General features: G+C 44.6%; 1 protein-coding gene across 2 annotated transcripts in view; it reads left to right on the forward strand.

The window, feature by feature from the left end:
- Nucleotides 1–25,367, forward strand: part of CRYBG1 (crystallin beta-gamma domain containing 1) — a 188,956-nt gene that overhangs the window by 137,198 nt on the left and 26,391 nt on the right. The window contains exons 1-7 of one of the 2 annotated variants that reach the window (XM_045806963.2): nt 3,039–3,227; nt 4,119–5,725; nt 10,101–12,441; nt 15,523–15,570; nt 15,656–15,774; nt 17,403–17,565; nt 20,401–20,540. In XM_045806963.2, the coding sequence (XP_045662919.2) occupies nt 5,040–5,725; nt 10,101–12,441; nt 15,523–15,570; nt 15,656–15,774; nt 17,403–17,565; nt 20,401–20,540 (3,497 nt within the window). In that variant the 5' untranslated portion in view covers nt 3,039–3,227; nt 4,119–5,039. Of the gene's footprint in view, nt 1–3,038; nt 3,228–4,118; nt 5,726–10,100; nt 12,442–15,522; nt 15,571–15,655; nt 15,775–17,402; nt 17,566–20,400; nt 20,541–25,367 lie in introns of those variants that run through there. The other variant, XM_045806962.2, reaches the window with a different exon arrangement.

The raw sequence follows: 25,367 nt of genomic DNA on the forward strand, positions 1-25,367 counted from the left end.
ACCTTTGGCACGCCAGGTGCAAAGACTCCTACTTAAGAAGATCCCTACTCTCTACTCGCAATCCATCTAGTTTTTCATCGCCCATTGCCATGCTCATTCTTCTTCCATGAACACTGGAAAGAAAAATCCCTGGATGAAAAGAAATGTATGCCCTGTTTTAAGAAAGGGTGTTTCTCAAAGACATGACTGTGAACTTTACTTTGGACGAACAAGGGCATCCTGAACTCTGCTCAGAGCACCTTGCATAGAGATAGGCTGGAGATGCCCAGGGACCTGTCTTCTGCTTTCCCCGGTAAATGAGGACCCAGCTCTTACAGTGACTTGAGGCTCCCATTGACTAAGAACTCCAAAATGGGCACCTGAGCCAGATGGATTGTTTCTCATGGGAAAGTTTTTTTTTTAAGCAACTTTATTAAATAAGATATAACTTATATATAAAAAATTGTACCTATTTTAAGTGTAGTTTGATGAGTTTTAAAAGACACGTACATGTGTGTAACTATCACCACAATTAAGATATAGAACATCGCCATTACCCCCCAAGTTCCTTTGTGCCTCTTTCCAGTCACAGTGTACCCCTCCACCCCCTCCCTACCCCACTGATCTACTTTCTATGATTATATATTAGTTTGCATTGTCTAGAATAGTGTATCAATGGAACCATACAGTATATAATATTTTGAATCTGGCTTCCACTTAGCATAACATTTTTAAGATTTATCTGTGTCATTACATGCTTCAGAAGTTCAGCCCTTTTTATTGAGTAGTATTCCGTTGTATGGATGTAGCACAGTTTGTTTCACCATTCACCACTGATGGGCATTTAAGCTGTTTTTGACAATTATGAATGAAACTGCTGCGAACATTCATGTATAAACAGACAAAACTCTATGATTCTAGGAAGTTCAATACACAAAACAGCAGCCTGGCAGGTGAATAAACTGGCTGCCCTTCTGAGGGGAGGAGGAGTCAAGTAGTTGATGAGGCCAAGTTACAAAAAGCAACCGGTTTTGTAAAAAGCAGCTGTAGCCAAAAATAAAATGCCTGCACGGAGCAGAGAGGACTGCTCATCGGGCATCTCTCAACCCCATGGGAAAAATGGATTGCCACGTGATCGGCAGGACAGAGTAACACATACACTTCATGGTTTTCCTTTGACAGGGACTCAAATTGAGCTAACAAACTCAAACCTTTTTTCCTGGCTACTTCTTTAGAGTATGTTTGAAGGCCTGTCCAGGCAGCGGAGACAAAGTGCTCATCTCCAGAGTTAGAAGATTCTTGGTGGGGGCGCCTGGGTGGCTCAGTCGGTTAAGCGTCTGCCTTCGGCTCAGGTCATGATTCTGGGGTCCCGAGATCAAGCCCCTGCTTCTTCCTCTCCTTCCCACTCCTGCTTTCTCTCTCTTTCTGTCTCTCTCAAATAAATTTTTTTAAAAAATCTTTAAAAAAAAGAAAGACTACTGACTGTGGAACCTTGGATAGGGATAAGTAACCTTGGCAAATGGGCATAAAAAAGTACATACCTCAAGGGCTGTTAGGATGATTAGATGGAATTCTATGTAATCTCTTTGCAAATGTCCAGCACCTAAGAGGGGCTCAGTAAGCATGAACTATGTTTGAAAATCATGTAATACCTTTGACCTAGAGTAAGAACCCAAATATATTCCTTAGGTAGTTGGAATGTTTATTTTTCTTCTTAAATTACAAAGTGAATTCTCCCTATATTATTTATCTAACCATTGTAGGATTGAATTATTAATCAAAATCTGGTTAGATTTTAGAAGCATATCAATTCAGTCACAAAAGTTCTCAGTGGCGGGCGCCTGGGTGGCTCTGTCAGTTAAGTGTCTGACTTTGGCTCAGGTCATGATTCCAGAGTTTTGGGATCCAGGCCTGCATCAGGTTCCCTGCTCAGCAGGGAGTCTGCTACTCTCCCTCCTTCCCACTTGGGCTCTCTCTTCTCTCTCAAATAAATAAATAAATAAAATATTTTTTAAAAAAAAGCTCCCAGTGGCTGCAGCAACACGGGTTCATCTCATGCAGCAGCTAGCTAGTTCCAAAGCTCCTGCCAGGTGCTTCTCAAACCAAAAGAATTGCTCAGGGTTTGTTAGTAAATGTGATTCATAAGCACTTTCTCAGGAGCCGATTCTGGGCGTGTATGGCCTGCACGCAATCTCTTCCTCTGGGCTGACTCTGTCTCAGGGGTGCCCTCTGCACCTCCCCGTCCTCTGAAAGGAGTCCCCGTGGTAGAGCTGAAGGAACACGGGTTGGAAGCTGAGGACTTGAGTTTGATCCTGACTTCATTGTCCCTACTCCCCCCCCCCCAACTTTGTCTCTTTGCTGTCGGAGCTAGGCTGTCACAGAATTACGTGGTGTTACACTGCCTGCCTCAGCTGTCTCAATAAACACTTGTTGACCGTGTTAATTTCCACGGCTTATCTTACAGTCTTTCCTATTTCCCATCACTTCCAAAGTCCACTGGCGGCATATAACTCAAAGGAAATGGAGGGGCTTTGAAAAGTGATTCAGGAATCTCTCTGTAAACAGTCAATATTGTAAAAACCGCCCTGAATATTCGCCTTCCAGGAAAGGTGGGGCTCGAGCTAGCTCCTAGGGTTTAAGTGGAGGAGGTAATTCTTGAGTAATTGTAGCCACACGTGTGGTCCCGGTTTCAGTGGGTTCCTGACGCCGAGCACGCCGCCTCGCCTCGGAGTCAAGGCTGGGCTAGCGGCCCAAGCTCCCAGCCTTTCCTAGGACGGCCTCCTCCTCTTCCCGCCCGTCCCCGGCCCCCACCTACCCCCTCCCCGCACCGGGCAAACCCCGGCGCGCCGCGGCGCCCATTGGCAGCTTTGCTTTTACTGGGAAGTTCGGAGCGGCGTCCGCTTCCGGCGCGGGCCCCAGGTGCCGGCCATTTGGCGCAGGCTATGTAAAAGGCGCACGTTTTTCCCTTTCGCGCACCCCGTGCGGACCGACGCGGGCGGCCCGGACCCCTTCCCGGGGCGGGGGGGGTCGGCTGCCCGGGCTCGCGCCTGAAGCCCGGCGGGGCGGTGAGGGTCCGGCCTCCGGCTGCGGTCGGCGTGGGCAGAGCCAGGTGCGCGGCTGTGCTCGGCGCCTCCCGGACCGCGGGGCGGGTACGCGAAGGTGGTCGTCCTCCAACTTCGCCCTCCTACCTCCAGCTACTCCCCGTATTTGCGCTCCTAGGAACTCCCCGCGGGGGAAGGGCCTCTCAGGTGAGCTCCAGAGCGGCCGCATCGCCTTGGGGGGACCAGCGGGCGTTTGAATGCCCGCGTGCTTCTCCCATTGGAGGAGTGCAGGCCCGGCCCGCCGGGAACCACTGGTGTGGCCACCCGCCGGCCCAGGTGCTCGAATCCTGGCTTTCTTAAGAGTTTTCACTTGCAGTGGTGTTGGACCTAGGTGGCTTCTTTCTGCTCTAGAGAAGAGTGCCAGAACTTTTTACTCGTTTTGCTTTCTTCCTACAAAAACAAAGGGTGGTGTTTCAAAACAACAACAAAAAACCTCTCCTTTGACATACTTCAGGGGCTCCTGGGTGGCTCGGTAGGTTGGGGGTCTGACTTCGGCCCAGGTCACGCGAGCTGGGGTCCTGGGATCAGCCCAGCGTGGGGGCTCCCTGCTCAGCCCGGAGACTGCTTGTCCCTCTCCCTCTGCCCCTCTTCCCCGCCCCCCCTCCCCGTGCTCATTCGCTCTTTCTCAAATAAATAAAATCTTTAAGATACTTCAGCGTGTTTACTGCTGCCCTGTAGTCACGCATGACTGTTTTGAAATTGCACCTTCGTTGAGAATGTAAAAAACAATAGCTAGAGAGACCTGGGAATTGTTTATTTTGTATGTATGATTATTTGGACCTTCCTAATTTCCTTTAAAACACAAGAATTAAAGGAAATGTTATTCCAAGTAGCGCCAAGCATAGATGGGGCTTAAGAAAAATTTGAAAATCTGAGTTTATTTTGTTGAAATAAATGTAACAAAAACACAACTCTCTAATTTTCAGTTAGACTTGTCTGTTACCACTTTGGCTTGTAGTTCTGCAGTGTACTTACTACTAAGGAGGGGGAAAATCAGATTCTCATAGTTTCTCTCCCCCAACCCCTTTTGTTTTCCAGTCCAGAGCACAACCACCAGAAGAAAAAAGGAAGCCAGTTTTGGGGAAACTTGGCAATCTGTTCACGGCTGGAAGGAGAAGGACCAGCAGAAACGGGTTAGAGAGTCCCACCAGCTCCAGTGCCAAACCAGTGTCTCCCAAAGATGTAACCTCCTCCAAACTCCCAGAAAGAGACAATAAGAGTAAACCACCGGGCAGCCAACCAAAGCAAAACGACACGTGCGAGGAGGGTTCCCCGCAGGAGCAGCCCCTGGAGTCGGAGTGCTCCTCCGAGACCCATGGGCAGGTAGCCCCCCCTGACGCCGAGCTGTCACCTCGCACGAGCAGCGGCGCAGTGGCGGCGGCTGTGCAGCAGCGCCACGAAAGTGATTCACTCCAATTAGAACCTCTGGAGGCAGAGGGAGAGTCTTTCCCAGGTGCCACCACCGCTGCCAAGCAGCTGCATTCCTCACTTGAGAATTCCTCCAGGCAAGGGAACGCAGAGACGCTGGCCGGCAGTCCGGGGGAGGACGCTTCACCCGGCGCCGGCTGCGAGCAGGAGACAGGCCAGGGTGCGAGGGGTGTGCCGGGGTCGCCCACCGGGGAGCAGCCCACGGGGGGACTAGGCGAGGCCACTGACAGAGCCCCCCTTGTGTGTGCCGGGACAGGCTCTCTGGAGCCCCAAGACGCGTGCAGCCGGCCCCCCGAGGACGCGTCCGCTCCGCCAGGTGACCCTGCGGCCGAGGGCCAGGGGAACTGTTCCGGCGCGGCGCAGGCCGACGGCAAAGCCGGGCCCCGAGGGCGACACGGCCGGCCCGGCGAGCGCGCCCACCCGGCCACAGTGCTAACTTTGGACATCTACTTGAGCAAGACTGAGGCGGCGCAGGTGGACGAGCCGGGCGCGACTCCTCCGGGGACAGAGGATTGCGGCGATTCTGACGACATGGAGAAGAGGTCGGGCGGCCGCAGGTCGGGCAGGCGGAGAAGGTCGCAGAAATCCACCGACTCCCCCGGGGCGGACACGGCGCTGCCCGACAGCGCGGGCAGGGACGACGCGGTGTTCGACTACGAGGTGGCGCCAAACGCGGCCGCGGAGAACGGCTCCGCGGAAAAGAAAGTGAAATCTCCGCGGGCGGCCCCCGACGGGGGCGTTGCCTCGGCGGCGGGCGCGGAGTCCAAGTCCAGCCCCGGTTCCAGAGGGCAGCCCCGCGGGGAGTCCGACCGGGGCAAACAGCCACCGCCGGCCTCGTCCCCCACCAAGAGGAGGGGCAAGAGCCGCGTCCCCGAGGCCGCGCCCTCCTCGCCCGCCGGCGGCCCTCGGGCTCCCGCCAAGGAGTCCCCCCCAAAGAGGGCGGCAGCGCCGGATCCCGCCGCCAAGGGCGCCGCGGGCGACAACGGGGAGGAGGCGGCCCGGGTCATCCCCCGCGAGCTCACCGTCAAGAGCAGCTCGCTGCTGCCGGAGATCAAGCCCGAGCACAAGAGGGGCCTGTTCCCCAACCACTTCGACAGCCGGGAAGGAAGTCGAAGCAAAGAGCTGGGCAGATCGGCGGCTGGCTCTGACGCGGACGGCTTGAAGCCCAGGCACCATTTCGGCGCGGGCAGGTCGACGGTGACCACTAAAGTGACCCTGTAAGTAGCCGCGGGCCGGGGCCTGGTGGAGCAGCGGGAGTCGGCAGACGTTCTGGGTGGTGTTTCTGGGAGGCTCCGGGGTCTTTGCATTTGTGGCAGAACTCCCTGGGCACCGACTTTCCCCCTCTGTGTTTGAAACTGAGATAGTGAAGGGCTAGTCAACACAGTTAAGAAAAGGACGCGTCCGGAGCCTAGCCGGGTTGTTAATTACTGTTCTGGTAGAATGTTTCAGTGCAATGAATGTGAGAATCTCTTGAGGCTCAATGTTTACATCATCAGTTGAAAGAAGACCCCTTGGCCTGATGGGAGCTAATCTTCATTCAAAACATACACCAGCACGCCTGGATAGGGCAGTCTTGAAACACCTACACAGGGGTTCGAAAACATGGAGCAAAAACTCACGTTCAGTATGACCCGGTAGTAGCTCTGACATGTGTGAGTTTACGAGAATTCGCAGAACTTTTTCTGGAAGTTAGGGCAGCTTAAAAATTTTTTTCTAATTCCCCTCCTTAGAATGTTCAGAAGGTTAGTGGCATTTTTGCCCTCAAGTTGAAGGGTAATTCTTCAGGTAATGAAATGAAGAAAAAATAGTGGTCTTACTGGGGGCCTTTGTTAAATGATAAGGACACACTGGAAGGATCAAGCTTAGCATCAGACTGACTACCTGCTGTTAAGTTCATTGATTTTTTTTTTTTTCAAATATTTATTGAGTGCCTTCTGTGCATGGTACTGTGCCAGAAACTACCCCCGGGGGGGAGGGACCTCAGACTATGACTCAGTACATTGCCCTTGAGAAGTTTATGGCCCACTCTGGCATGCACGATGCAGATAAATAACTCTATGAGGTGATGGCTAAAGGAACTGCTGAGTGGGTTATCTGCTATAAAGTCCGGGGAAGTGCAAAGCAGGAGAAATCACTGTTGGCTTTGTGGAGATGGGCTTGTGCCTTGATGCTAAATGTGGTTTGTATAGGTGGGTGGGAGGGTTCTCTATAAAACTCAAGATCCTCTCCCCTTCCCACACTCTCACTTCCCCACCTCCCAGTTAGTGCTTGTGAAAAATAAATATCTAAACTGCTCAAGTTTTTCCTACATTTGCACATTCATTAAAAGAGCTGTATTTTCACCGCATTTTGATTCTTAAACCAAATGGTTTCATTCTATTTGAATTTTTGGGCAAGTAAGCTTTAGAGTAGGAGGTCTGTTAGGTAAACACTTGAGGGAGAAGCTGCTTAATGAGTAATGTGAGCTGCCTCACCAGCTGCCAACCTGGAGACCTTCGATAAAGTCAGCTATTTATCCTGTACGGCTGTGTCAGAGAAGTAGCCGGAGTGAATGATGCCCATTATTTGTAGAAGGCCAGTGTGACTGAACATTCAGACCTGCTACGTGTGAGCTTAGAGAAACGTTGCTGTGGAGCTGTGTAAGGACGCCTTACCTGCCTTCCAATCGGAGAAGGCCAGTGGAAAAACCAGAAATGTTACAAGGAGTAGGGTAAACAAACCTGGGAAGTGATCTTATAATGAAACTCTTCATGTGCTGTTTTCTGTACAAGAACTAAATCAAATGCCTTCTCTGTGCCGATTATTTTCTACCTAAAATTTTCCCTTCGCAAGGCACTTGGCTTAATTGTGTTTTCCACAGGGCCTCATGCTTGGTGAATTGGCAAACTATTGAAATGGGACGTTAATTCCTCCTAGTTTTTTTCTGCTTGAAGGATTTTTTCCCCCCAGTTTTTTCCTCTGATTGTATTTCAAGAAGAAATGTTATTCACATTATTTTTAAAAACAATTTGCATCTGATGTTTTAGTTAAAATTATTTTACATTCCCTGAAAAAAGGACTATACAGCAGCAAGTTTCTTGATGCTGTTAGAAAAAACTTCGTCTTCAATTCTGTACCAAGTATTGAATGTTGAGATTCTTAACAGTGGTATGTTTAGAATAAGGAGAATTTTCCTCTCCTAGCCATGGCTTTTTAGACACCAGATTATTTTCCCCTCTCACATTATAATAAAGGTATTAAACATGAATTATAGAAGCCTTCCTTTTAATCAGTTTGAGCTAGGTTAATTGTAGTGACTCTTGGTAGCAGAACTTAATAGCACAGAAAGTTTGGTCGTAAAATGTATTTTGATCTTGGTGTTAATCTTTAATGTGCAGATGTGTTTCCTGTCCTTAAGGTAGCTTGTTGGCTAACCATTGGTGTTTTCCATTTACATTATAAGATATACTTTTATGTTTGTTCCTTGAGTTGAGTAGTGAGAATTTTTAAAATGTATATTTACTGGTATGGGAACATCCTTCATTAGCTGATGGCATTTGTAAGCTCTCCATTTCTACTCCACTGGTTTTGGAATTTAATCTTCAAGGTAGTGCGTGTAAGTTAATTTTCCTTTTAAATTTAAGCTATGGGCCCACCGTGAGGGAGTCTAGCTATCTTATGGAGACACTGGGGAAAGCAATGCCTAAGAGAAATTCGTGAGACTTTATCAAATTTAGTATGTAAATCAAATTCCTAGAAATAAAAATCTAAATTCCTAATGCCGTATTTGGGAAGGACTCCTTAAGTCTTTTCAGTCTTCTCATTTTATCCAGAAGGGTAAGGTGTCTCACCCAAAGTCATATTGCCTGTTCCTTCAAAAGGCTCCTCTTTCTTGAAGGCCAATGAATCCTTGTGGAGGCAGCATGAGATTTCTGTGCGTCTCTACTTTTCATTATCAAGGTGGCCTCCAAAGTATGATTGCTTCAGAGCTCATGCTAATTCATTGACTTCTTGAGTAGGTAAAGCCAGAAAGGGCCAGATTTGGCCACTGAGGTCTGGGGATGCAGGAGTATAGCCTCTGAGACCAGAACACCTGGTTTCAAGCCCTGGCCCTGTCACTCACTGGGTGTATGACTTCCAGCAAATGTACCTGCCTTTTCTAGGCTTCAACTTCCTCCTCTTAAAAGAGAACATATAAAGTAGTACATTGGGCAAGCAGAGTGTTTGTCAAGCGTGTGTCAATCTGTGATTGTTAGTGGTTATTATCTCTTCATTTCAGAAACCACTAGGCCTATGGTTTAGACATTTTTTTGTGTTTAGCTTTGGAGCCCATTCTTCTAGGAAAGCTTATATAAAAGTGATAAATGAAACAGATAAGTAGAAGTGCTTCTGGTTGAAAGGAGGGGAACTGGCCCCAGGTTCGTCCCTCCGTCTCTATTGTCCACACTGCATCTGTTGAAGAGAACCCCAAGAATCCCTTCAGCCATTCCTTGGGGAAGGTGGGGGGTGGAGAGCGGACCAGCTCTGTTCTAAACTGTCTAGGTTGTTTGTGTTTTCCAGATAGAGAAGGTAGCGAGTCCAGTGAGTTCACTTGACCAAGCTCACATAGATAATCAGCGTAAGAGCAGGACCAGGGCTGGCGAATGCCGTACAGAGAACATTTTGTTCTCAGAAAGAGAACAGTGCATACATTCAAAGTTTATGATTTCCATTAGGGAGTAATAACCAAGGAACATTATAGTTTCTCTGTAGAGTGAGGGGAGACTCCCTTTGCCCCCCAAAAGGTGACCAAACCAACAATTGAGTAACTGATAATTATGGTGCATCCATATGATGGAACTTTTAGGCAGACATTTTGAAAAACTTCAAATTTTTTAGTAACTTGAAAATGTGAAAAATGTGAAATATAAGATTAAATAATCCTTTTTTTTTTAAAGTCAAGATGTGAAACTCTGTGACAGAATAATTCCAATTCTGTTAAAAATATTTTACTATGCATACAAGAAGACTAAATTATACTAAACTGTTAACAGGGAGATTGAGTGGTGGGAGTATGAGTGATTTTTCATTTTTTGATTTTCCAAATGTTCTGTAATGAACACACTTATATAATCAGACTAAAGTTATATGAAGAAAGATGAAGGGGATAAAATATCCAAAGAGGTAAATAAGAGAGAAATATTTTTATAATCTAGTCTTTTGCACTGTTTAAAATTATAAAATAAAAATACACAACTGATGTATGGGGAAATCCTTTACATATTTAAAATAAGGGAGTACATTAAAAACATAAATTCAATCTAAGGTTCTTCAAGCCCTAAGACGTCTTCTGACTCTAGTGTTGAGCACCGAGCTCACATATTAGGTGCTTGGTAAACTTGCTAATCTCCCACCTCTTGACTTTCTTAGCTATATAGTTTTCTCTTCTCTCCTACAGAAGCAAAACATCCACTAAAAATAGTTGAGAGTGTATTTAGGATTGTTTGAAAATAGTTTCATAAAAAAACAAGAACGATGTTGGCTTTTCATAATAATAAATGTTTTGTAATAAATTGGGATGTTCACTTTCTAAAACTAGGTCAATAACTTTATCTTACTGCTTTATTTTTGCAGCCCGGCCAAGCCCAAACATGTGGAACTAAATCTTAAAACTCCGAAGAATCCTGACGGTTTGGGAAATGAGCATAATCCATTTAGCCAGCCAGTTCATAAAGGAAACACTGCCAACAAAATCTCCTTATTCGAAAACAAACGGGCCAACAGTAGCCCAAGACATGCTGACATTCGAGGCGCAAGGAACACTCCTGCTGGTAATAAAACCTTTGTCGGGAGGGCGAAGCTGAACTTAGCCAAAAAAGCCAAAGAGATGGAGCAGTCTGAGAAGAACATAACGCCAAGTAGTCACCAGAATGGTGTGCTGGCGAAGGAAACCTCGCCAGAATCCAAAGTTGCTGAGCAGGAGATCCCGGAAGCAGCCGGGAGCCCCCCTGCAGGAGGGATGCGGCCCGAGCCTACGGAGGGTCACGCCCTCGGTGCTCCGCTTCCCCAGGGGGATAGAGCAGAAGTGCAAGCAGATGCTGGCTGCCCGTCCGAAGCGGTGGTTACTGCTCTCATTCCTGGCGGGGACCCCAAGCCCTTAGGAGAGGATGACTCAAAGGCTGCAGACAGCAAAAGACTTGCGCTCGAAAATATGACCGATCCAGCCCAGGACATTCCCGCCATTCTTGATACCAAAGATTCCCCTCCAACAGCCCGACCACAGCCACAGGATACATTTTCTGACTCACAGCCCCCGGCTGAGTCATCTAACGGGCCTTCTCTCTCACAGCCTGCTCCCAAAGACGCGTGTGTTCGAGCTCCCGAAAGCAATGCTCCACGCACTGATCTCGAAGTGTCAGAAAACCATAAGGAATGTGTTCCGCCTGTGTCCCATAAGAATGAGGAGAAAGTGCCGCCCTCCAAACTTGCAGGAGGAGGAGAAGAGGGAGAAGCAAGCCCTCCTGCGTCCACAGAGCACAGCCCGGAAGCTGCGGGAACTGAGCGGCCATCCAAGGTCCTGGTCCAGGTCCGGTCCTTCGTGCTCCCCGTGGAGAGCACTCAGGATGTGGGCTCCCAGGCCATCTCCGAGAGCTCTGAAGTTCGAGAAGCACAGTTGCCACGTTGTCACAACGATGAACTTGAAGTGGTTTCTGTTGCAAGCTGTGCTCCCCTGAAAGAGGAAGGGCTGGGCAGCGAGAGCCTATCACCCAAACACAGTCATTGCAAAGAGGAACATGCAGCAAAATCTGGCCCACAAGTCATGCTGCCAGAATCAGAGAAAACTCTGCTTATCCAGGCTCAAAGTCAGGGCGATGGAAAACCCCTGAAGGCTGACTCCAGCCCCCTCGGCTCCCCTGGCAGCAGAAATCATTTAGAAACTTCTCAAAGGCCAGATCAAAATGTTGTGAATGGCCAGGCCAGCCCTGCCAGTCTTTTGAACCTTTCTGCGGGTAGCGATGACAGTGTCTTTGATTCTTCTTCTGATATGGAAAAATTCACTGAAATTATCAAAAAGATGGACAGCGCCGTCTGTGTGCCTCAGAAGAAAAAGAAAGCCAGGGTGCCCAACTCGCCTGCCCCTCCCTTTGTTATGCCTCCTATTCATGAGGACAACTTAGAAAAGGTGTTAGATCCCAACGTGTTTACCTTTGGTTTGGGGAAGAAGAAGGAAAGCCAGCCAGAAATGTCACCGGCTTTACATTTGATGCAGAACCTTTACACAAAATCCAGCCTGCGGCCCAAACGCTCGTCCACCGAGCAGAGTATCCTCTTCAAGTCCACGTACACTCACACTAACGGGAAAGACGAACCTCCAGAGACCAATGACAAAGAGAACAAAGATGTCCCCAACGGTGGAGTCAAGAGATCGAGGCTAGAAAAAAGTGCACTCTTCTCAAGCATGCTGCCTTCCTTACCGCAAGACAAAATCTTCTCTCCATCTGTGACCTCGGTGAGTACCATGACCACATCTTTCAGCACGCCTCAGAGCACTTCTCTTCCTCGGGCCTCGGCGTTACCGCCCGGGGCGGAGGGGGCCCCGCCCTGCGGCGCCGGCAAAGAGCCGCCCACCCTGCCACCCAGCCACGGCAAGGTCTTCAGTTTCAGCTCCACAAACGCATCTGCCTCTCCACCGGGTTTGAAAAGCACAAGCTACATGGAGAAATACCTGCCCAAAGAGGAAACCAAAGAAGACCTGGGTTCACGAAGCAGCCTACACTTGTCAGACACCAAATTTCCTGAATTTTCTAAACCGAAGAACAGTGATGATCTGGAAAAGGCTAATCGTGTCGATAGCGTTCTTAAGCCGAACTTGCCAAACTATGGAAGTAGCGACACGGACTTCATGGGTCTTTTCAAATCCAGCCGGTTTGACCCAAACGTGTCTTTTTCTGCAATGTCATTATCAGACACAACCGTAAGTAGCAACATATTACCGTTTATTGGGGGTATTTATAAAATGAGAGGAGAGAGGGGTGATGAGCAGTTCATGTTCTTTTAAATGGTTGTGCGTGTGAATGATTGTTTTCTATTCATTTATCACATTGAAAACCTACCATGTGTATAAAGGACCAGTGGGGGCTAAGAAAAAAGGTGCTAAGATTTCTGTCTTCAAGGTGTTGGTACTCTAGTGGGGAAAATAAGCCATACATATTTTAAGGCTTACGAGTTTATATGTTGAATTCTGAAAGGTGTAGGTGAGGTACGTTGAGAGTTTGAGACAAACAAGTTTTTTCTAACCTAGTTCTGTGTAAAAATGTTCAGTGCTCTACTTGGAATTTCGAAGATCTGTGAAGTTTCTTTGTTTATTCAGAAAAGCCCCACCAAGAAGTCTTATTCCTGACCCTTTTCTTGTGATGTAAGATTCACTCTTTCTTTCCACAAGTCACATTAGCTGATTATCCCCTGTAATTCAGCAAGTCATTTCTCTTCACTTGGAAGTTTCATCAGGGAAACAGTTTTTCCTGCTAAGCTGTTGGGGTAGAAAGAATTTTGGCCTACATCGGACCTTTCCTTTCATGGTGCAGAGAGGGCAGCAAAATATGATTTTGAGGAACAGTTACGATTTCTCCATCTTCTTTTATCTGAATTCCAGAAGTTGTTTTCTTTACTGAGTTTTTGGTGTGAATTGTGTGTCTTTCTGTTACCAAGCATGATACTCAAGTAGTGGGAGGACAATGAATGAGGAAGGCAGAATACAAGTTCTAGAGAGCAGCTCTGCCAGCCCCGAAACAGAGTGGACCTCGGGATTCCTGTTGCCCACGCTGTGAACTAGGCTGTCTGGCCGGTGTAGACCGTCCTGCAGTACAGTGTAATCCACCAGAAGATATCGTGCCCCCTTCCTCACTTGAACGGGCACTGCAGCGTGTTTCCCTTTGTTGCGTGGGCTTTGGCTCAAGCCTAGCATAGAATATCATTTTGGAAGTTCTTTCAAAACGTATGGTTGGGTGTCTAGTGGAAGTTCAAATCCTCCTTTTCAAAAATGTTCAAACTTTTGGGTCTCAGGACACCTTTATATGTAAAAATTATTGAGGGCCCTAAAGAGCTTTTATTCACATGAGTAATGTCTACTGGAATTGATTACATTAGAAGTTAACGGTAAGAAAAATTTAAAGCGTGAGAACACCTGAGCACGGCTTCCATTAACCATCAGAGCAGTGGTGTCCTCACATGTCCTGGACCCTCTGGAACATTTTACTGCACTCTTGTGAGACAAAGAGACAGAAAAAGGAAAATACCCTCTGATGAGAAAAGTTTTGACCTCATTGACTTCCTGAAAGGTTCTTGGGGCTCTTCCGAGGGCCCCAGGACCACACTCTAAGAACCACTGCTGTAAACAGACAAAACTGAGTCAGCCCGTAGCACTCGGAAATCAGATTTTTAGGTATTTCCCTCAAGCACAAAATTTCCACTGGTCTACTTACCATTCATTACGGCGCCTTTTCTCTTTTTAATCATACTTAAGATCGCTTCTCTTATTTGATAGCAGTCTGATGAGTCTGACGACAGAATACACAGTTTCTCCATGGAATCCCTTGAAAAATCAAGCCAAGTGGAGTAAACAGGAGGAACAAAGTGTTTATACTTTCTCTAAGTCTTTTTATGGTTAAAAATTTTTATTTTTTGTTTTTCCTTAGGTCTTGGGCTTTGTTTACTCTATGACTCTTCTATTTTTATTGTCTTACCTGAGTTTTGTTTTAAATTTCAGGCCTTTTCTTCAGCTTATCCACTTCTAATGTGTATGTATAAATAAGTAGAGGCCATTTTGATTTTTAAGAGTGTTCTACTGAGGCCTTCCTGTGGTCTGTGGCATGCTGTGCCATGGCATGATGCAAGAGCGATCAGATCAGAGGCAGTCCTTAGAATAAGCACCCAGGTCAGCACTGAAAGTAGTCTGTTTTATGATATTTTTTCATGTATAATTGCTATTTTTATTATCTTATGCATTTCTGGCTTCACTGGTCTTGCCAGATGTTCTTAAAAATGATTAGTTTTGGAGCCATGCAAAAACATATTTTGTCCTTCAGAAAGGGAGGATTAAGAATACTCTGTGAAGGGGCGCCTGGGTAGCGCAGTCGTTAAAGCGTCTGCCTTCAGCTCAGGGCGTGATCCTGGCATTCCGGGATCGAGTCCCACATCAGGCTCCTCCGCTGGGAGCCTGCTTCTTCCTCTCCCACTCCCCCTGCTTGTGTTCCCTCTCTGGCTGGCTGTCTCTCTGTCACATAAATAAATAAAATCTTTAAAAAAAAAAAAAAGAATACTCTGTGAAATATACATTGTGATATGTACCATAAGCACCCTTTTATTGAGACTAATACTTGTTATGTGGGGGTAAGATGTTACAATCCAAAGACAACATTTATAGATTCAGATAAGGTGTGAACACATAAAATTGATGTAGCTCCTTCTAGATACATGATTAATACTCCATAATTTCTCTGTATTTGACATTATACAGAGATTGTTTGAATTATAAATTCTTGGTTGAATTCTTACTCTGTGAACTGATGTAAAACATAGGTCTGACTCTTGGGCCCTGAATTTTCTAGATTGGTGGAAAATGAGGAGAAATTGAGGAGCGCCTGGGTGGCTCAGTTGGTTAAGTGCCTGACTCCTGATTTGGGCTCAGGTCATGATCTCAGAGTTGTGGGAGCAAGCCACGCATCAGTCTTCTAGCGGGGTGTGGAGCCTGCTTAAGATTCTTTCTTTCCTTCTGCCCCTTCCCCTCCCTCTTTCTTTCTCTTCTTCTCCCACTCTCCCCCTCCCTCCCTCCCTGTCTCTCTAAAAACAAACAAACAAAGAAGAAGAAATTGAAATGGCACATTTAGTTAGAGGAGAAAAACTACTCTTAATTTAATAGCGCAGACTCAGAGCTTTAATACAGCTTTGGCACAGATCAAGGTGGACTGTTTCAAAATGGATGAATTTCGAGGCAAAGAGAAACTGCAGAGTATTACACAAAGGTTAATTTGTTGTGTTTTTGTTCATCTGATTACAGACACTTAGAGGAAGTCTTGCAAATAAAATCAATCCCCGACCTGGAAAGGTAAGATGATGCTCCGTTTCTAGGCTAGATTTTATTTTGGTCTGATGACGTTCAGCCAGGTGCTGCCACGTCCATTTTCTTGTAGGTAGTGATCTACAGGGACCCGGATGTGTCTGACGCGTGCATTGAAGTTTTCAGTGACATCGAGGATTGCAGCTCCTGGAGCCTCTCTCCGGTGGTGATCGTCAAGGTCGTCAGAGGATGGTAAGAACGGTGCTTTGGGCTCCTGGCTCAGAGGATTGTGTTTTACATTTTTAGTTACCTTTTTGGTCTTCAGCGCTTATTTAAAATTATGCCATTAGTAATGTAAAGGGGAGAAAATATTAGTCTTGGGGGTATTACACGAAATTCATATCTAAGAAATTACGTTTTTTAACCATGTTTCTGCTCATGGAGGTGATGCCTGTTTATGCTAGAAAAGTCAGGCACACGCAGCAGTACGGCTCTCTTCCTCCCATATTCCCCCATCTGCCCCCACATGCCCCTGGCCGGGACTGCCGAACATCAGAGTCCTCACTGACACTTCTGGTTTATGAATCTTCAGTGAGGTTGGGAAGAATTGCACTAGTCATGTTGGTAGAATTTTAAATGTTCTATAAGAAAAGACATTGTGAGTGACTAACCTAAGATTTATTTTTCAGCAACTGATGGTTTTGATTAAAGAAACTGGTGAAAATATTATTTACCAGCTTGATGGCTTCTAGGAAATACACAGGAAGTTAAATTAAGAAAAGCCACTTTTAATAAATCACTTATCTGGCATAAAGACTTATCTTTGATACTTATCTTGTTTGAAATAAAGAAGATTGGACTTTAGACATTTGTGGTTTAAAAAACTAGTAAGGTCTTTTGTTTCAATATGCAGCGTCTTTCCTGTTAGGTTTCAAGTATTTAGCATTTTTCTATGTATGCGACACATTCATCACAAAAATATAATTAGTTTCTGTTCTTAAATTTGAAGACCGAAAATAACACTAAAAACAAATTTTGTATAAATTTTGTTTTTAATGTAATAGTGCTTTTTTAAAAGATTTTATTTGTTAGAGAGAGAGGGAGAGAGCACAAGCAGGGGGAGCGGCAGAGAGAGGGCAGAAGCAGACTCCCTGCTGAGGGCTGGATCCCAGGATCTCGGGATCCTGGCCTGAGCCAAAGGCAGATGCTTAACCGACTGAGCCACCCAGGAGCCACAGTGCTCTCTCTTTTTTTTCCCCCAACTTTTGTTGGCTCCTCCAAAGCATAAGCATCTAAGAGCAGCGCTGTCGTATATTGACATGAGATTTTCTTTAGTGTTTGGATGTCTGTTGTTGGGAAGGATATTTTAAAAATGCTCTCCATTAACATGCATATAGTACTTTGTATCAATATATCCATTGATATAGCTCTAGAATCTAAGTAAAATCCCTCTAGAAGTGTTTTCTACACATATAAGGAGAAAAAAAGAATTCTAGGAAAACTCCACTTATATATTACCATTTATAACTGTTCACTAACTGACCCTTCTATAGAACATTAGTGACGCTATGAAGTTCATATTGGTAGCCAAAAGTTCTTTAAGATCCTGATACAGTTTTTGGATTTTCAGAGGCTTAATTACGTGCAGTAAATTTAGTTTTAGAGGGAGTTTATACATTTTAATTGCTAGAGAATTGGCCAGTGTATATATGATAATTGGCCACGATAGGTGAGAAAGAAAGAAAGCGAGAGAGAAGAGAAGGGGAGAAGGAGAGGGAAGCAGGGGATGGGGTGGGGGGAGGATATTAGCTAGAATATTTGGGTCATCAAAACCTCTCTCACCAGCACCAGCTAATAGTTTTGCTGTGTTTTACTCTTAGTTGGATTTTGTATGAGAAACCAAATTTTGAGGGGCACCCCATCCCCTTAGAAGAAGGAGAATTGGAACTCTCTGGTCTCTGGGGTATAGAAGATGTTTTGGAAGGAAACGAGGCAGAGTCTGCTAAGCCCGTGGTGATTGGTTCAATCAGACATGTGGTCCAGGTAGGTTCCGGGAAAACCAGAATTCACTGATTCATTCAGCAAGTATTTCTTGAATGCCAGGAATGGTTCTTTCTTTGAGAGAAAATTTCATTTTATGAAATAAGTGACTGGGAAAAATACTCGATTGGTGCTCTATGGATATTTTCTATAACTTAAGTGTTTCTACATTTGAAATGAATTAGAAAAGAAACAGTCCAATTGATTAGTCATTTTTTTCATAATAAATCTTGAAGGTTAATTTCTCACTCCTGTCCCCCATCCCCATCTCCAAAATGTGTTTTACTTCATAACCTGATTTGGATGAATTCAGTATGAATAGATTTTTCTTTTACTTGGTTTTTTGGTTGCTGTGTGAATTCTGATTACCTTGAGTGGCTTATAGGAATTCTGTTTTGGAAAAATAAATAATCCCAGAATAATCCAGTTGAAAGTTCAACTCTGGAGTTTCATGTGGGTTTAAGAGCAATAGGTACTTGAGGTCACTTTAGGGATTGGCTAAAATGTCTTCGTTCCTTATTGATGAGGAAGTTGTGTCAGTCTTTCTTTGTGGCTGTTGGGATTTGATGATTCTTTACCTTTTAAAAGTGTAGTTAATGGTATCTTCTGAGTGGAAAATTAAAACCCCATTTGTATAACAGAGATGGGCGTTTGGGTGTAATAGGAAGACAAGGAATGTTGTAAAATGAGAATGAGTAAGAATGAGTAACAGTTTTTGGCAGAGGAAAATGCCGCTTGATTCTTAAGTCAACATTTCTGAGTGACTTCAATGATCATGGGTATTCTAAATGATTTATCTTCAAATAGTTTAAGTACCTAATGTGACAAACCTTACAGAAGACACGAGGAATCCTATTTAAAAATGTCATAGTCAGTGAGATAATTTACCTACACTTTTTTTTATTGCTCAACTAATATTGGTAATAAAGCAGTGTTTAAACATACCATCCCAATCCACCATCATGAGATATCCTGTCTTAACTTTTCTGAATTCTTTGCTCTGTCTTGGCCATATTCCAGTCTGCTTTTTCTGTAGTTGGAATCATGATAATCATGATAATTTCAGGGTTGTGAGTTCAAGCCCCACATTGGGCTCCACCACTTAAGCAAAAAACAAAACAAGACCAAAAAAAAAAAGATATATATATATATATATACACACACACACACACACATATATATATGTATGTATATATGTGTGTGTATGTATGTATATATATGTGTGTGTATATATATGTGTGTATGTATGTATATATGTGTGTATATATGTGTGTGTATGTATGTATATATATGTGTGTGTATATACATGTGTGTATGTATGTATGTATGTGTGTGTATATATATGTGTGTATGTATGTATATATGTGTGTGTATATATATGTGTGTATGTATGTATATATGTGTGTATATATATGTGTGTATGTATGTATATATATGTGTGTGTATATACATGTGTGTATGTATGTATATATGTGTGTGTGTATATGTGTGTATGTATGTATATATGTGTGTGTATATATATGTGTGTATGTATGTATATATATGTATATATACATATATATGTAATCTGTAGTTCTGGATCCTTTTTCTCTCTCTATACCCTTTTCCCTGAAGATCACACTCCCTTTGGTCAACATCTCTCAGCAATGTGTAACTGTATCAGATTCTGGTGGGTGGGGCTTTAGAGGTGCTCAGGGAGGGGAGGGTAAGGGAAGTGAAGCATATGGGTAAAGAGGGGCCTCCTGTGTTGCCTGAAAATAGCCAACTTAATACAATTCATGCTTTTCATGGTACTACATGGTTTGGGGTTTCTAAGAAATGATTTACCATCATTTATTTTATCTTCTTTCTGTGGAACTTAAGGTTGTTTATAGATTTTTTTTTTTTTTACTATTTTAAATAATGCTGTATGAACATTTTGGTATGTTTAATTGTTTATAAATTGCTGATTTATTGGCGTGAATTTTTCTGAATGGTGTCATGTTAAAGGATAGGGATACACTCATGGTTCCTGATACATTATGATTTTTTTTTTTTACAGCTTATGTTTATGGTTGCTTAAAACATGAACATAAATCACAACATATTGAAGAGGGTCACTTTTTTAGTTCATTAAATTTGTTCTTTTTGGTAATGTTTAAGAGAGCCTCTCCCGAACCCAGCCAAGTGTCGTTTCTTCTGTATCTCAGTTCAGCTAGCTCAGCAAGATGAAAGTTCAGTAAATGTTCCATTAGCACTTAGGCACTCACACAGGCCTTTGAAGTGTCTGATGGGCAGGACACGCTGGGCATGGTACACTGACCGCAGTACAGAGATTGGTAAATCACCATGAACCCGTACTGTTGCTTTCACAACTTAGACCAAGCCAGCATCATAGAGGTTTGGTCCACAGTCAAGGAGAGTTACCACAGAGGGTTTAGAGGCACAAAACAGCAATTGAGGAAGGCCCCAAATGCAGCCCCTCTATGGACTAGAGAGCCTCTGGACTTGAATGGTCATGTCCGAGTAAAGCAACTAAAACTCCACTCACCAAGGAAAGCCAAGCAGTTTTTTCAGTGAGGATGAGAGAAAGAAATATGCTCCAGAGCTCTAATGAAATGCATTTCTGGGGATTTTTGCTTGAATGTAACCCTGAGCTAGAGGCTAAAGCAACATGGCTGCCCCACAAGACCTCCTATTACTAAGTCATGGCTGAGAACAGGGAAGGGATAGATGGCAAGTGCTCTGTGTGTATTTAAATTTTAATTATTTGAAAAAAAAAGGATAATGAACTTATTGTTAAGTACATGGTATAATTATTATTAAACATGTGTCCTTTTTTTTTTTTTCTTTCTTCAGGATTACAGAGTTAGTCAGATTGACTTATTTACTGAACCGGAAGGCTTAGGCCTCTTAAATTCTTACTTTGATGACACTGAAGAGATGCAGGGGTTTGGTATAATGCAGAAGACTTGTTCCATCAAAGTACATTGGGGCACGTAAGTATTTTGTTCCAAATACAGTTTTTTTGGGGGGGAATCTATTTATTTATTAGGGAGAGAGGAAGAGAGCCTGAGCTGGGGGGTGGGGGGGTGCAGAAGGAGAGGGAGAAGTAGACTCCCTGATGAGCAAGGAGCCCAACGTGGGGCTCCATCCCAGGACGCTGGGATCTTAACCTGAGCCAAAGGCAAACACTTAACTGACTGAGCCACCCAGGCATCCCTCAAATACAAATTTTAATGAAGCTTTTTTGTGAGTGTCCTACTGGAAAGACTTAAGATACTCTCACCTGTTGTCCTATTAAGTTGCTATTGACTAAGGCTTTGGTGGGTTTTTTTGTTTTTTTTTTTTTTTTCCCCTGAGGCACATAAAATTCTGATTCTTTTGTACCTGTGTTCCTATGATTCAGTTCTCTTATAAACAATAACAACTTCTTGGGGGAAGTGCTGGGGAGGAAAAAACTGCATGTTTAATGTTGGGATTTCCTTATCACAGAGGGACCTGATTCCTTCTAAGCTGAGTAATAGCCTTTACCTTCATGGTAATCCGACGGCGGTCATTCAAAGCATGTGTTCCTGATATCGCAGGAGGGCTGGAGGCCAACACACGTGGTACTTTCCTTCCTTGAACATTTTCACACAATGCTGTCTAGAGCCCCTAGGACATTGGTTTCACAAATCACAGGAAACTGCAAGAGTATTTTGAAGGAAGTGGGACTATCTCTGATGGGGGAAATTAGGACAGAACGTGCAGGTGCCAGTCCTGCGTAGGGTGGTCTCTGAGGGAGCCCTGGGCCTGCGAAAGACAGCCACTGAGGGGCAAGGAGAACACGCTGAAGCTTCTTTATATTTCATTTAAAATCTCCTCCTTTTACGATTTTAGTTTTGTGTATGTTTTCTATTAAGTTCATAATGTATTACATGATCACGTATATCCTTTATACAGATTCATGTATTCAGAGAAGGCTCGGAAGCTTTTGTCAGTGGGGTACGCATAAGGGAATACCTGCGCTAATGTGTCAGAGGGTAAATACTACAAGAAGCATGAATTAGAGGAGCCGTGGCAGTGCCATTTTAGACAGGATGGGCAGCAAAGGTCTCTGGTGACTTTTTTTTTTTTAATTTTTTATTATGTTATGTTAGTCACCATACAGTACATCCCTAGTTTTTGATGTAAAGTTCCATGATTCATTGTGTGCATATAACGCCCAGTGCTCCATGCAATACGTGCCCTCCTTAATACCCATCACCGGCCTATTCCAATCCCCCACCCCCCTCCCCTCTGAAGCCCTCAGTTTGTTTCCCAGAGTCCATAGTCTCTCGTGGTTCATTCCCCCTTCTGTTTACCCCCCCTTCATTCTTCCCTTCCTTCTCCTACCGATCTCCCTGCTATTTCTTATGTTCCATAAATGAGTGAAACCATATGATAACTGGCTTTCTCTGCTTGACTTAAGGGCTTCATCTCCTGCTGCCTTTAATTTTTTCCCCACATCAAAGAGATCTGTATATCTCATTTCTCAACGCATTAATGTTACACTGAGATGACCACTTTCCTCAGAAAAGAATGAGATCGGCATCTGCTGTAATATGTTAATCGCAGTGTCTGGAAGGTTTCATGCTCAGGCTTGGGCTCTGTTGAAGCACGAGCTACACCTGAGTAACGTCTCTTACCTTGCCGGGGAGTTTAGCTCCTCTCACAGGCACCAGTCACAAACCTGCCATAGCGTCCAGTTTGTGATGGCCGTTCATTTCTGTTGCCATTAGGGTAATAGAAAGCTGCTTTGGAGGTTAGTTTAAAGTCAGGGTCCTTGAACTTGGTTGGCTGGCTTTGGGAACAGGTCATTAGTACTTTTACAGATCTCCAAGGGGAGTCTTGACGGGTTGGGAGAATTCAACTGATAATAAGCCCCTGAGCTCATTTTGCTTCTGTTGATGCTCTGGTCCCCTGAACAGGTAGAGGAGAAGCCTTTGTTGTGTGAGGGGCTTCCTTGCATTCCACTAGATTTATTCCAGGCCCTGTTTCCTGTGGGTTAAACTCTTCGACACAGACACAAAAGAAGGGTATTGCTTGTCAAAGTCTTATAAGGGAGGATGAGGAATTTCTAAAATTTTCTTTCAGATTCTATTGAGTGTAATTTGTTTTTAAACTTTTAATACCTGGCTAATACTATATCCCATCCTTCAGAGGTGAGGGTATGCTTTTGGGGGGAGGGTGTATTTCTAAGAAAAACGATTCAGAACTTTAAAGGGAGCGTAAAGAACATGTGTTCCAACACGATTGTTTAAGGAAGACTGGCTTTAGTCATTTTCGCAGGGTTAGGATTAGTTGTTAGAACAGGGGCCATTTTTAATAGCCAAATATCCTCTGATCAATTTTGCTGTGAAATATTTGATACATACAGAAGAAGATATGTGTGAATTATGAAGCCTGGTACTAAGGTCCCCGTGCGCCCGCCACCTGACTCAGGACCTCACCATTACCAGCACTGCCACAAGCGCCCCGTGTGGCCCTCCCTGGGCCCGTCCCCCTGACTCCTCCAAACACGTAACCTCTCTCTGGAATTTCCTGTTTTTCTCATACCCTTATTTTACAGTTTTGTCCCTGCAAGATTTTAGGTCAGCTCTCGTAGAGAATATGCCACAGTTTTGTCTCTGAGTATTTCCTCCTATCATTTCACCTGCCCCTGTATTGCCTGAATTTTCTGTATTGTACGGGTTCAGTCTAGAGGCCTGATCAGATGCGGCTTTGGAAAGGACCCTTCGTGTAGGTAGCGCTACATACTCACGTCGCATCACAAAAGGTGGCACGTGCTAACCAGCTTCGCTCGTAACCGCGGTGAGCTTGGTCCTTGGTGAAACTGGTGCCTCCCGCACGTCGCACCGGATGCATCAGTGACCGCTACCTCTGAAACTAGTGATGTACTGTATGTTGGCTAATTGAATTTAAATAAAAATGGTGCCTCATACAGCTCTCCACTGTAAAGGGACATTTACCCCTTGGAGATTCATAGCTCGCCCTCTTGAGAATAACCTCAAATTGGCGTATTCGTATTTACTCTTTTGAGTATCCAGTTGGTTTCTGTAAATAGCCAACACTTCTATGTAGCCCTGTCTGGAGAACAAGACTGAGGATCCAGCTGCAAATACTGTTTAAGAACAAGTGAACAAGAGAAGACCAATTTTTCTTGGGTGGCTGAAAGGTATTTCTGAAAGAATAATTACAGAATGTTTTTAATCAATATATAGATAACCATTATAAACATACAAATGGATATTGTTGAAACATTTTTTTTTTAACATTTATTTTTAAAAAGCTCACGCTTTGTACTGTTTATTCATAATGTAGGTAAAAGCTCATTACGTAAGTACATGGGAACATATGAGTACCTTTAGAAACTGAAATAACACCGCCTGAAGATAGTCCCCCCTCCCCCGACGGCCTCATGAATAATGTATCTTGTTGGAATAGAACTTAGGAAGAATGAATCACGCTCTGTATATGAGCGCACCCAACGCTGATAAGTGTGGGTTTGAGTTTCCTTCCTGCTCATCAAGGATGCTGTCTTTTCTGGTGTGTCTGTGTGTGTTCAGTCTTTTGACAAATTCCCCTTTACCCCAGATTACCTCCCTTCTATAAATGTTACGTGACTAAATCACATGCTTCGAGAAAAGTGTTTAGTATCAGATGAATAAATGCCCTCAACTCAGTAGAGGGAAGACCTGAATGGGGTCCTGCGCTCAGCAACGCCTCCGAGCCTCACGAGCCCCTGCTTACGAGCCGTCTGCTGCGTTTACAAAACGTTCTACCCGTTCACTTGTGCGGAGTCAGGTGCCAAGGCCCTTGGCCCTCGGTAGCCTAAGAGCACCGTTTCTGTAACTATAACTCTCAAACTGCCATTATTCGGTCAGGGTGTGAAATCCCTGGGTGGTGTGCCCGCACGAGCTTTGAGCTCTAAGAACACGTCACGCATCCCGACCTGTCGGGCCTCAAGCCTGTGGAGGCTTAAAGGACCCCACTCAGCCTCCGTTTTCTTGTGGGTTAAGGCATTGTAGTGCTATTTTTTTTTTAAAATAAGCCTTTTTGCCCTCAATTTTTTATTGAAGTATATTTAATATTTGTACAAAAAGTGCACAACAGATCATAAGTAGATAATCTGAGTGAATTTTCAAAGTATAAACACCCTGTAGGTCAGGAAGTCGCACACAGCCAGTACTCAGAAGTGCCCTTACTTGTGCTTCGTCCTGCCGTCCTCACTCCCAATCTGACTGTTACCCTGGCTTCTAACAATGTGGGTTAATTTGTTTTGATCACGTACACATACACCACTCAGTCTGTCAGCGTGTGTGTGCGTGTGTGTGTGTGTGTGTGTGCGTGCGTGTGTGGGGACAGGCCTTCAGTAGGATTTTGAATGTAAGTCCCTATGTAATTTGTGAGTCTAGAGAAGCTACTGATTCATTCAAGGGACTCTAACAAAACCCATCACCCAAAATGTACCTTGGGCCAAAATTGGGAACAAGAAGGCAAAGAGGGAGAATCAGGCCCATTTTGCTGGTAAACGCTTGTATTTATGGCCACTCTCTTCTCAGCATGGTGTTCTGGGGCTAATGGAATACACCAGCGAGGACTCTTTAGTCAGACTAACAAGGAACTGGAGAGGCTAAGTGATCACCAAAAATTCTACATTTGTGTATAAAGGGGGTGTTTTAATACCCCCCCCCATGTAAACATCCCATCTCTACAGCCTCCCCATTCCAGAACTCTCCCAGGAACTGAGAAAGTGACAAGACTGCCGTGTGCAGAAGCAGCTCTAACAGGCGTGATTTTCT

Source organism: Ursus americanus, chromosome 11, assembly GCF_024610735.1.
Source record: "Ursus americanus isolate L20-20 chromosome 11, mUrsAme1.1.p, whole genome shotgun sequence".
In the NCBI taxonomy this organism is placed as follows: Eukaryota; Metazoa; Chordata; class Mammalia; order Carnivora; family Ursidae; genus Ursus; species Ursus americanus.